This window comes from Pan paniscus, chromosome 5 (genome assembly GCF_029289425.2).
Source record: "Pan paniscus chromosome 5, NHGRI_mPanPan1-v2.0_pri, whole genome shotgun sequence".
NCBI lineage: Eukaryota > Metazoa > Chordata > Mammalia > Primates > Hominidae > Pan > Pan paniscus.
Genome location: NC_073254.2, coordinates 78,920,409 through 78,932,509, shown reverse-complemented (window position 1 = coordinate 78,932,509; position 12,101 = coordinate 78,920,409). Strand labels below are relative to the sequence as shown.

Below are 12,101 nucleotides of genomic sequence, written 5' to 3'. Positions count from 1 at the left end.
AGATTGTGTGTAGAAGGCCAACAAACGGTAACTTTTGTGATACCATATAACTTAAGTAAAGCAGTTTAATAATAGTTAAGTTGTATTGTTTATACCTGATTCTAACAACTAACCTTCACAAGTTATAGGCATAAACAGGATATTAAAAATAAACTTTCTTTTGCACAACAGGATATAACACTGTAAACAAATGAGGTGCCATACCTAAAAGCAAGATTTAACTAGAAAGTATTCTTGATTTAAAAAGGGTACTTATTTGGACGAGAAGATTTTAAGAGATAATTTTGAGAAAATGTTTTTGAAGAAGGCTATCTTGTGGACTTCACTCCCCACCCTCTTCCACCCACCGTACCTGACAATGTGTTTGGAGAGAGCTACAGCTGGATCACTTGGAAAGTAGCACCATGGACTGTTGACCTATAGTCATACATTCATAGCTGAGCTAAAGCAGCACTGTGTGTGTGTGTGTGTGTGTGTGTGCGCGCGCGCGCACGCGTGTGTCTGGAAGGAGAAGGAGGGGGAGAGAGAAAGAGACAGAGGGCTGGGCAGGGTGACTCACGCCTATAATCCCAGTACTTTGGGAGGCCTAGGCAGGTGGATCACTTGGGGTCAGGAGCCCAACCAGCCTGGCCAACATAGCGAAAACCCATCACTACTAAAAATGCAAAAATTAGCCAGACACGGTGGCATGCACCTGTAATCCCAGCTACTCGGGAGGCGGGGGTTACAGTGAGCAGAGACTGCACCACAGTTCCAGCCTGTGCAAAAGAACAAGACTCTGTCTCAAAAAAAACAACAGAAGAAAAACAGAGACAGAGTTTGGTTGGAAATTAACTATACCCCACATACAGTAGGGCAGGAGATGACCGGGAATTTAAGAGTCTTTACCACGGACTAGATATGTACCCCTCAGGAAAAGCAACTGGCCTGAAGTCATTTTATGTTCTTCCCAAATGCTGCTTGTCAAGTGGCTAAGATGGCCTTAACACTCTTCTTAGCTTAACTAAACTTTAGAAAGGTTTCTTCCTGACTAGGTCCCTGGTCTCCCTTTTCTTGGAGCATTTACTTTAGAAAACTTTCCGTATTACATTATTTCTCCGTTGCCTTTGAAACATAAATCTTTTAAAGATCTTGTCAGTTTTACCAGCCAGGAATCTTTCTTAAGGTTCTTGGAACCACTGCTCCCCCGAAATGTAATCATAAAAGAAGACAGCAGCCCATCTGTCCACCTCTAGGGGAGGGTATAAGACTAACTTCAATGGGTGCCTTGATTCCTAGTTGTAAAACTATGTCCTAATACAAAGATAAGAGAAAGTTTACTTATCCTTTGAATAAAGCCAATTAGCAAACACAGACAGCCTGTGTTCTCTCTCACTCCAGCTCTTAAAAACTCTCCCACCCTTTACTTTATTACAAAGCAGTTGAGCTCAGACTGAATTCTGACCTCTCCCTTACTGCAATAGCCTTGGGAAAAGTCATCCTTGCCTACTTAACTTAATCTGTGCAATGTTTGCACTGACACAGGCAAATCACTGTCAACAACAAGAGTTTGAAAAATCAGAGCAAGACCAAGATAGAAGTGACAAGAAAGAAGGCAGGGTATGGCTGCAAATCCTAGGCGTGGCAGTTGACAAAGGTTTCCAAAGATTGAATAAATGCTCATGAGTCATAGTGTTGCCAGATCTAGCAACTAAAATTACAGGATTCTTAAATTTAAATTTCAAATAAACAGCACTATTTTTAGTATATTTCATGTGATGTTTGAGACATACTTATACTAAAAACTTATTTAGGCTGGGCACAGTGGCTCACGACTGTAATCCCAGCACTTTGGGAGACTGAGGCAGGTGGATCACCTGAGGTCAGGAGTTAGAGAGCAGCCTGGCCAACATGGTGAAACCCCGTCTCTACTAAAAATACAAAAGTTAGCCAGGCATGGTGGCACATGACTGTAATCCCAGCTACTCAGGAGGCTGAGGCAGGAGAATCGCTTGAAGCCGGGAGGTGGAGGTTGCAGTGAGCCAAGATCACACCATTGCACTCCAGCCTGGGCAATGAAGCAAGACTGTCTCAAAAAACAAACAAATAACAACAAAAAACTTATTTGTTATTTATCTGAAATTTGAATTTAACTGAGCATCCTGTATTTTATCTGGCATCCCTACCATGAAAGAAACAACCAGTTTTAAACATGTTCCCTTCCTAAAGAGCAAGATGCCTGGTTACAACAGTACAATTGCCATTTCTAACAGCTCTTCTTTACTGTGTAGTCTTTCCTTTCCACTCCACCTTACTTTCTCCCCATTCAAAGCTGGAAGGGTCAGAAACAGCAGCTAACCTTAGGAGAGGTGATAAAAAGAAGAACAGAAACCAGGTTACTTCTGCCCCTCAAGGAAGACAGCAGGTGTCAGGCCACCCTACAGAGATAGGCTGGTGAAGGAGGATAGGAGAAATCATATCTCTGATGGAAGATTTAACTGTTACTAAATTTCTTAGACTGGATATTAGTTTCTCACTCACTGTATGACTTAGAGAGATGGTAAAAATAATCGGAAATACTAAATTTCCGTCCAGTGGCAGAGAAAATTCCCCCCATGGTGAGAAAGACAAAAAAGAAAGTTGGCTGGGCACAGTGGCTCACATCTGTAATTCCAGCACTTTGGGAGGCCGAGGTGGACAGATTGCTTGAGCTCAGGAGTTTGAGACAATCCTGGGCAACATGGTGAAACACTGTCTCTACTAAAAATACAAAAGTTAGCCAGGCGTGTTGGCACACACCTGTAGTCCCAATTACTTCAGAGGCTGAGGCAGATGGATGACCTGAGCCTGAGAGTTTGAGGCTGAAGTGAGCCGAGATTGCTCCATTGCACTTCAGTTGTGCTGATAAAATGAGACACTATCTCAAAAAAAAAAAAAAAAGAAGAAGTTGCATTTTCTTTTTTTTATTACCAAATGTTAAGTTGCATTTTCAACATACCATGTGTTACACTTGTTCTATGTACCAATTATATTTTAATAGATATCAATATAGATCTATAACAATGAAATGTTTCAAATTTTATGTGCACCAAGATTTTGTGAGATTATTTAAAATACAAATAATTCTATAAGTCTAAAACTAATAACCTTGCATACTATAGTAATACTACTTATAAAATAAGTATTATTGAAAAGCACTAAATATTAATGAACATTAATAAAACTCCTCTGTGTGACAGTTCTCTAACCTTTGTGTGTCACAGAATTTTTTTCACTTTATTGACATATAATTACATCAAATAAAATTTATCAATTTTAAATGTATAATTTGATGTTTGTAACCCAAAGGAAAACTGCTTAAGGTGATGGATACTCCATCGACCCTGATGTGATTATGATACATTGTATTCCTGTATCAAAATATCTCATGAAACCCATAAATATATATACCTACAATGTAAACACAAAAATTAAAAATTAACAAAAAATACAACCTTCACATCACAAAATATCACAAAAGAATCTGGTGAAACACTGATTTCACAATGCAAGTACACAAATTTTTTTCAGACAATTTTAGAGTGTTATGTCTTAAAACCCATACATGAACATAAAATTATAACTCTTATTCAGTCTTTTCCTCTGTACTGGTAGTTAATTATTTGAGGCAATAAATATAAATTTATTACACTTTATATCTAAAGTTCTTAAAATTGGACCTAATATATTAAATATTAGTGTTACCTTTTCAAATGAATGCTAACTATAAATGCTAAGTTTTTATCTACTTGAGTAGCAATATAATGCTATCAGAACATATTAATACGATTTTCTTTTTTAGATGCAGGTTTATTTTTTCCATCTTTCAATGGGAATTCCTATTTAGAACTGCCCTTTTTGAAGTTTGTCCTGGAGAAGGAACATAACAGAACTGTTACCATCTACTTGACTATAAAAACAAACAGTTTAAATGGAACTATTCTTTACAGTGAGTATTAAATGTTTGACTTCTTGTATGTCATGTTTCTTTCTCAAACGTTGATCTATTGAATCAATGATTTATTCATTTAAATATTGTGAGAGAACTTTTCCAGACCAGTGCATGAAGCATTACCAAAGAGAAATTTTAGTTCTTTGTAGTTTCTCTAGAAGTTTCTTTAATTTATGAGTCATTCAATGGAACGTGACTTACAAACAGGATCTGAGCTGACAAGACAGAATTTAGCAAGCATATGAATTTGACAGCATATGGCTATAGCAGTAAAACAAATGCTGCAAATGTTTCAGAGCATACTTTTATGATATAAATCACTAAATATGAATTACATTCAATACTTGATAACTTGGGAAAAGGCATTCCAAAGCTGGGGTTCATTTGACAATCAAGTAAATTCCTACCACTCTTTTAGCAACATCTATTATCTTGATATAAGCTGTTTTCTTTTAAGTAGTATTAACAGTATTTGCTTAAGGAAATGTCTTTACATCCAGAGTTCTCTGCATTATTATGAAATTTGCTCATAAAGGTCTCTATAAGCAGAATTTATAGGCTTCTTTCTTCTGTGAATGAACATCACTAAGGTGTATTACCAGCAGTATTCAAAATTTGACAATTGTTTTCTCTTTTGAAATAAATGCACAATCATTTTAACAATTCCTCATATTGGAAGTGTAATGTCTTTAGTACCCTAACAGATTATCCCTTGGACAGTATGGCCACTTTCTGCCATCCCCATAAAGTTACCAATGACTTTCTTCACAGAATTAGAAAAAACTACTTTTAAGTTCATATGGAACCAAAAAGGAGCCCACATTGCCAAGTCAATCCTAAGCCAAAAGAACAAAGCTGGAGGCATTACGCTACCTGACTTCAAACTATACTACAAGGCTACAGTAACCAAAACAGCATGGTACTGGTAACAAAACAGAGATATAGACCGATGGAACAGAACAGAGCCCTCAGAAATAATGCTGCATATCTACAACTATGTGTTCTTTGACAAACCTGACAAAAACAAGAAATGGGAAAATGATTCCCTGTTTAACAAATCGTGCTGGGAAAACTGGCTAGCCATATGTAGAAAGCTGAAACTGGATCCCTTCCTTACACCTTATACAAAAATTAATTCAAGATGGATTAAAGACTTACATGTTAGACCTAAAACCATAAAAACCCTAGAAAAAATCCTAGGCAATACCATTCAGGACATAGGCATGGGCAAGGACTTCATGTCTAAAACACCAGAAGCAATGGCAACAAAAGCCAAAATTGACAAATGGGATGTAATTAAACTAAAGAGCTTCTGCACAGCAAAAGAAACTACCATCAGAGTGAACAGGCAACCTACAGAATGGGAGAAAATTTTTGCAATCTACTCATCTGACGAAGGGCTAATATCCAGAATCTGCAATGAACTCAAACAAATTTACAAGAAAAAAAACAAACAACCCCATCAACAAATGGGCGAAGGATATGAACAGACACTTCTCAAAAGAAGACATTTATGCAGCCAACAGACACATGAAAAAATGCTCATCATCACTGGCCATCAGAGAAATGCAAATCAAAACCACAGTGAGATACCATCTCACACCAGTTAGAATGGCAATCATTAAAAAGTCAGGAAACAACAGGTACTAGAGAGGATGTGGAGAATTTTTACACTGTTGGTGGGACTGTAAACTAGTTCAACCATTGCGGAAGACATTGTGGTGATTCCTCAGGGATCTAGAGCTAGAAATACCATTTGACCCAGCCATCCCATTACTGGGTAATACCCAAAGGATTATAAATCATGCTGCTATAAAGACACATGAACACGTATATTTATTGCGGCACTATTCACAATAGCAAAGACTTGGAACCAACCCAAATGTCCAACAATGATAGACTGGATTAAGAAAATGTGGCACATATACACCATGGAACACTATGCAGCCATAAAAAATGATGAGTTCATGTCCTTTGTAGGGACATGGATGAAGCTGGAAACCATCCTTCTCAGCAAACTATCTCAAGGACAAAAACCAAACATCGCATGTTCTCACTGATAGGTGGGAATTGAACAATGAGAACACTTGGACACAGGAAGGGGAACATCACACACAGGGGCCTGTTGTGGTGTTGGGGGATGGGGGAGCGATAGCATTAGGAGATATACCTAAAGTAAATGACGAGTTAATAGGTGCAGCACACCAACATGGCACATGTATACATATATAACAAACCTGCACGTTGTGCACATGTACCCTAGAACTTAAAGTATAATGAAATAATAAAAAAATTTTAAAAAAAACAGATTATCCCCTTTGGGGCAACTTATTATTTCCCAAATGATTTGCTCCTCTACTTTGAAACAGTTTGCTAAATTGATTCATCATTCTACACTTCCTAAACAAAATACATAAAAGATTTTATTATTTGACTATGAGAAAAATGCCTAAAAGAAGCATTTAGGAAAGCCAGGTGAAGTTAGTAGTTTTTAACATTAAATTAAAACAAAGAATTTATGTTATATTTTAGAAAGAAACCAACTTGCCAGCCTAGGCCAGTATCATTTATTCCCCAGGAGCAGAGGCACCCATGTTTAAATGATAGCTTTAGAGAGTGTCTGACTGATTTATGTTAAAAGAGAGAGAGAAGAAAATACAAAAGAAAAACTTGTTTTTTATACAAAATCTAAGTGCTGGTAGATGACCATGAAATTTGGAAGTAATAGTGCATTGCAGAGTAAACAAAAGAAAAACAGAACAAAAGACACAAACATAATAATCAAAAGACAAAGAAAAGTGATTTTCTAGCTTTGCAATTTTTTAAGTTATATAGAATTGGAAGGCATTTTCTTGGGGAAAATTTATTTCTACCAACTAAAAACAGCTCATAGTTAAAGCAGCACCCAACCACTGGGAATTCTCCTGCTCTGGATTCACGCTCCTGGCTTATGTCCATACCAACACTTGGATGTGTTATCTTTGAAGGCCAGAGAAATACATGCCAAGCATATATACACTCCATTCAAGTTCGTACTTTAATCTAAATCCAATAAAAGTCAAGCTGATGATAGTGCCATAGGACCATTTCTGCCTTCCTTATTCAATGACCTACAAAAACAATCAAACTAGAAATTATTAGTAAGAAAATAATTCCACTGTAATGATTATCCATTTCTGCCCTTGTCTCATATAATTGTTGTTATAGTACCGGACACATCAAAGCTGTTTACTCTAGAGAGTTTCAGAGCCCATGAAGGGAGAAAATATTTTTGTTTGTAAAGCATTCTTTCTGTTCATTTTTAAGGTGGTAATTTAATCCTACACTGTTGGGAATACCTCAGCAGAATGTTTCCTGGGTTGCTACTTTCTATCCTCTTAGAATCTGTCAACCTCATAAAAGCCTCACAACAGATGAGCACAAAGATTTTTGTAATTCAGTTAGATACTGGTAATTTAAAAGGTGTGTCCCTTAACTTAGGGGATAATTGCATTTACTTTGAAATCAGTATATTATGTGTAGGAGCAATTAAAAGTAGTGAGAAAATTAAAACAGATGTTTCACTTCAAATTTTAGGTGTTGATTTTGTTTGAGTTGCTTTGTTTTTAATTTTGCCATTTTTTAATTCCTAAATATGTCAGTTCAACTCAATTCCATTTCACAAACATTTTTTGAACATTGTATTTTATATCAAATCAAATATTTAAGAGACAAGGATAGAGAACTATCAGGCTGATAAACCACTGTCAGCTTTGAATTATATTCCTGGTTCAAAACTGCACATTTATTTTGTCTCAGTTTGCCTCACCAACTAATTGATGTTGAAAAGGAACAAAAGGAAGATAAAACTTGAATCCTTATGGGGTTACAGTAAAAATCCTTAGAAAGGATAGCTTAAAAAAGAACGCTCTGTGGGAGAGAGACAGCTCCGAGAGCAGCAGTCAAGATGAAAAGGAAGCTTTTTGAATCTGCCACTGAACCAATTCAGAATTCTGGAACCTAGTCAAAGGAGCTACTAATAGGTCACGAGAGAAGGGATGAGACCACACAAAATTCTTTAGGTGCACTTTCAGAAAATGAGCTCTATTACACAAGCAATATCAATCAGGAGGCTTCGTCATGGGATATATTACCATGCAATTGGATCCATTCTGTGCTACTTCTTTGAAAAGAAATAAGCATGCCATGTGGAAGTATGTGATCTTTGAGAATTATGAGCAGACATCTGACCAAGTCCCAGGAGGCAAATTACATGAGCAACTCCAGTGGGAGGAGAGGATTCAGAAGCAATCTTTATATTACTTAATGTTTGTATTTAAAATAGGAAGCAAAAGAAGGACCAATCTTAGATAAGAGTAATTGACACGCTAGTGGAATTATTGGGGCCTCTTCATTTGCATTTATGGAAGACTAAAAGATTTCTGATACTCCTGGAGAAAACAAATTATATCTAAAGAGTCATAACACCTGCCTTTCTCTATAAAATGATTTCCAGCAGAATATATAATATCTTCATTAGACACTTACCATATTTCATTTCAATGATGTGGCAAGGCCAATGAAGTCCCACAGCATTCCCTGGCATCATATTAGATAGCATCTTTTTTCTTCTAAGGAAAAAGATTGCTCAGTTGTTTTAATCAATTTTATTGTGTGTACCATAAAATTCTTTGAATATCTTTATCCCTCCTTAATGGGTCCCAATAGAGCTAGCTCCAGACAGATATAGGAAAGAGTAAGTTGCAAACATGGATGGCTGAATTAATGCATTGTCATTCATGAGAAACTTCTATTCATTGTATTTTATCTTTTTTATGACAGCAAAGACAAATTCAACAAATTCTGAGTGCCTAAAATGTGCATAGCTTTCTTTGGGCAATGTGAGGGATACAAAGTTGAATAAGTGATGGTCTATATAGCCCTAGTTTCTCACCTTTTAGTAGATAGCTACATAATTCTTTGGGAAACCTGGTTGTGACATGTCTTAAATTAGAAGTATAAATTAAGAACTTGCACAGAGATTCATTTTACCAGGAGTCTGTGCTTACATCTCCTCACCAAATAGCAAACACCTCTGTATTAGCCTGTTTTTACACTACTAATAAAGACATACCCAAGACTGGGTAAATTATAAAGAAGAAGAGGTTTAATGGACTCACAGTTCCACGTGGCTGGGGAGGCCTCACAATCATGGCAGAAGGCAAAAGACACATCTTACTTGACAGCAGGCAAGAGAGAGAATGACAGCCAAGCAAAAGGGGAAACTCCTTATAAAACCATCAGATCTCATGAGACTTATACCCTACCACCAGAACAGTATGAGGGAAAATGCCCCCATGATTCAGCTATCTCCCACCGGGTCCCTCCCAAAACACATGGGAACTATGGGAGTTACAATTCAAGATGAAATTTGGGTAGGGACACAGCCAAACCATATTAACCTCTTAATCTGAAACTGTGTTTTGTAGTTCTCTATTCTCCCCACCCTCCTCAGAACCTCCTGTAGTGCCTTGTATAGCATAGGTACTTGGCTAGAATAGTTCTTAAGTTTTGTTTCTGAGTTATTCAACCTTGATAGCTGTGATAAAAAATAAGTAGGTATTGAATCTTTAGGAAATTATCCCATTGAACATTGTTATAATTTATTCCTCTGATAAATAGAAACAAACACAAATTTCAATGGTTTCGTCAAAATGTAGCTTGAAACAAAGATAATGTTTTCACGCATTTACTTAAAAAATCAGGAATATAGCAGGAGTTGGCAAGTTTTTCTATAACCATCAGAAATAGATATTTGAAGTAGATATGTTTGCAAGCTGCACAGTTCAACTCTGCCATAGTAGCCTGAAAGCAGCCATGGACAATATGTAAATGAATGAGTGCGGCCATGTTTCAATTAAGATTTACAAAATCAGACAGTGTCAGAATTTGGTCCATGGGCCACATAGATTGCCAACCCTTGACCTAGAATTATGTGATTCATTAAATTTCGCCTAAAATAGAACAATTATATTCTACTTATACAACTGAAATTTATGAAGAAATAAGTCAATGAGAGATACATATAACCTGCATAAAACAGTGCTTGGCAAATGGCAGGCTTGAAATAAGTGACTTATTCAGATAATGCTTTAACTCCTTTCCTCTTGTACCTTGTCTAGGGAATTAAGATCTTAAGATGCAAGATTTTTGTCTAAGAGGTGTTACGAATGTTATATCCATTTAACAGCCATGTTCATCCTAGCAACAAATAGACTAAAAATCGTGGCATCAAAAATGGGAGAGTAGGAAAACAGACAATTGGTGAAATTTGGAGTTTTCATTTTTATTCATTTCACCCAAATGAAGAAGACCCATTTCCTCTAAGAGTTGTGTATTACTAGTGTTTTTTACTGGTTAAGCACAATTAGCAGACTAGAAAAAATTAAAATAGGCTGTCTATAAATTTCAGAAATTGGCCTGAAGCCAATCTCCAATAGCATGTAAACATGGGTGTAATCATTAATTATGTACCAGGCTGCTGCCATGATCCTTCAGTTCTCCCCAGAGCTTCTCTGTCTGCCATCTTCCCACTGACAAACTAGCTTACCCTAACACTGGTTATTATCAGCCCATGTCATCATTGTTGCTGTAAGCTGTCTTAAAATCATGAGCAACTGCTGCTGAGGTTGCTACTGGAATTATTGCTGTATACAAATTCAAACCTTTAGGGGGAACCAGGAAAGAGGAATTCTAAAACTACAGAAGAAACATCTGTGCTCCAACAGAGATCTCAATGCAAGATAACCAAACAGTCTTTATCATATGTCATGAAGCAGCACCAGGGATAAACAGATCATCTGACTGCTCCCACAGGTAGCTCTGATTGAAACGTCAGTAGATAACCAAGGATAGATTTGAACCCAAGTCAGTGTGAGCTATTGTACAATATAGGGTACATCTATTCATCTTTCTATATCTTAGTTTGACTACAAGTGACACAGGTATGTTTATATTATCAAACTTCACAAGGTTTGAAATGTATATCTATGTAAGTGTTTTGAAAAATACAAAACACCATAAAAATGTGAGGTATTTTTCTGTTAAGGTAGATGATAGAAATCCAGGTAACTTTATGGAAATTTCCAGATTTAATAATCTAGGTACCTGATTTAATAGTGCTTTATCTGCACTTATAACTATTAATTCTATAAGGAATGATGTTAGATTTTATTTAATTCAAACCGATAACCAATGAACCTCTTTTGAATATTTATAAATGATCTCAATTCAAATTGTTGATATTGGGAGCATTATTACAATAGCTCAATTAGAGAAGAATACCCATGTTTAATGGGAGTGGTACCATATAAACAATGAATATCTTCAATATTTCAATAAAGTGATAAAGTATCCATGTTTAGCAAATTCCAGATCTACAATTCAACTAATATCTAAGCAAACTAAAATTGTAAAATAGGTGACTAGAATATCATTGTTTCTCCATATGATATCTATTTCATTATTTCTAAGACTAATTATATATACATATATATTTTCATATATCAGATTCAAACTTCTTAGAATTATCTCTCTAAAAACTATGAGATTTAGATACTGGAATCTATGTTTTGAGAGGAATACTATTATTCATTGTTCTAAGCAGCACTTTTATGCTTAACAAATCTTAAATTAGCAGACAATCATTTTATTAGGATAAACAAAATTTGAGAACTAGAGATTTTATAAAGTTTTGAAATGTAGTCTGGATAAAACATTCAGAAAAAAAATCAATAAATGATTCATTTTAAAACTTACTACAAAGCCTAAAAGCATAAAGAACTATTACCGCATTACTTCTGCACCAACTTAACATTTCAAGAAAAGGATAGGTTCATACTTCTCTAATGGATCATCAAGCATCTTTTCAGTGAAAGAACAGAATGACTTTCTTTCAACGGCTTAATGGTAAACTCTTCTAGAGCTTTCAAGTCCTGCCTGAAGGTAGCACAAATTAGAACATTATGGGGAAAATGTTCCAGACACTGCCTTTAACATTTGCCCTATATATATTTGCAAACATATATATATATATATATATATATATAGTGTGCATATATATATAGTGTGTATATATATGTAGTGTGTATAT

The 12,101-nt window shown here is 35.9% G+C and overlaps 1 protein-coding gene across 1 annotated transcript in view; it reads left to right on the top strand.

Annotated features, from left to right (window-relative positions):
• LOC100974207 (eyes shut homolog) overlaps nucleotides 1–12,101 on the top strand; it is a 1,877,183-nt gene that overhangs the window by 1,524,662 nt on the left and 340,420 nt on the right. Inside the window, exon 31 of the mRNA XM_063605324.1 lies at nucleotides 3,821–3,967. Within this exon, the coding sequence (XP_063461394.1) occupies nucleotides 3,821–3,967 (147 nt within the window). The remainder of the gene's footprint in view (nucleotides 1–3,820; nucleotides 3,968–12,101) is intronic.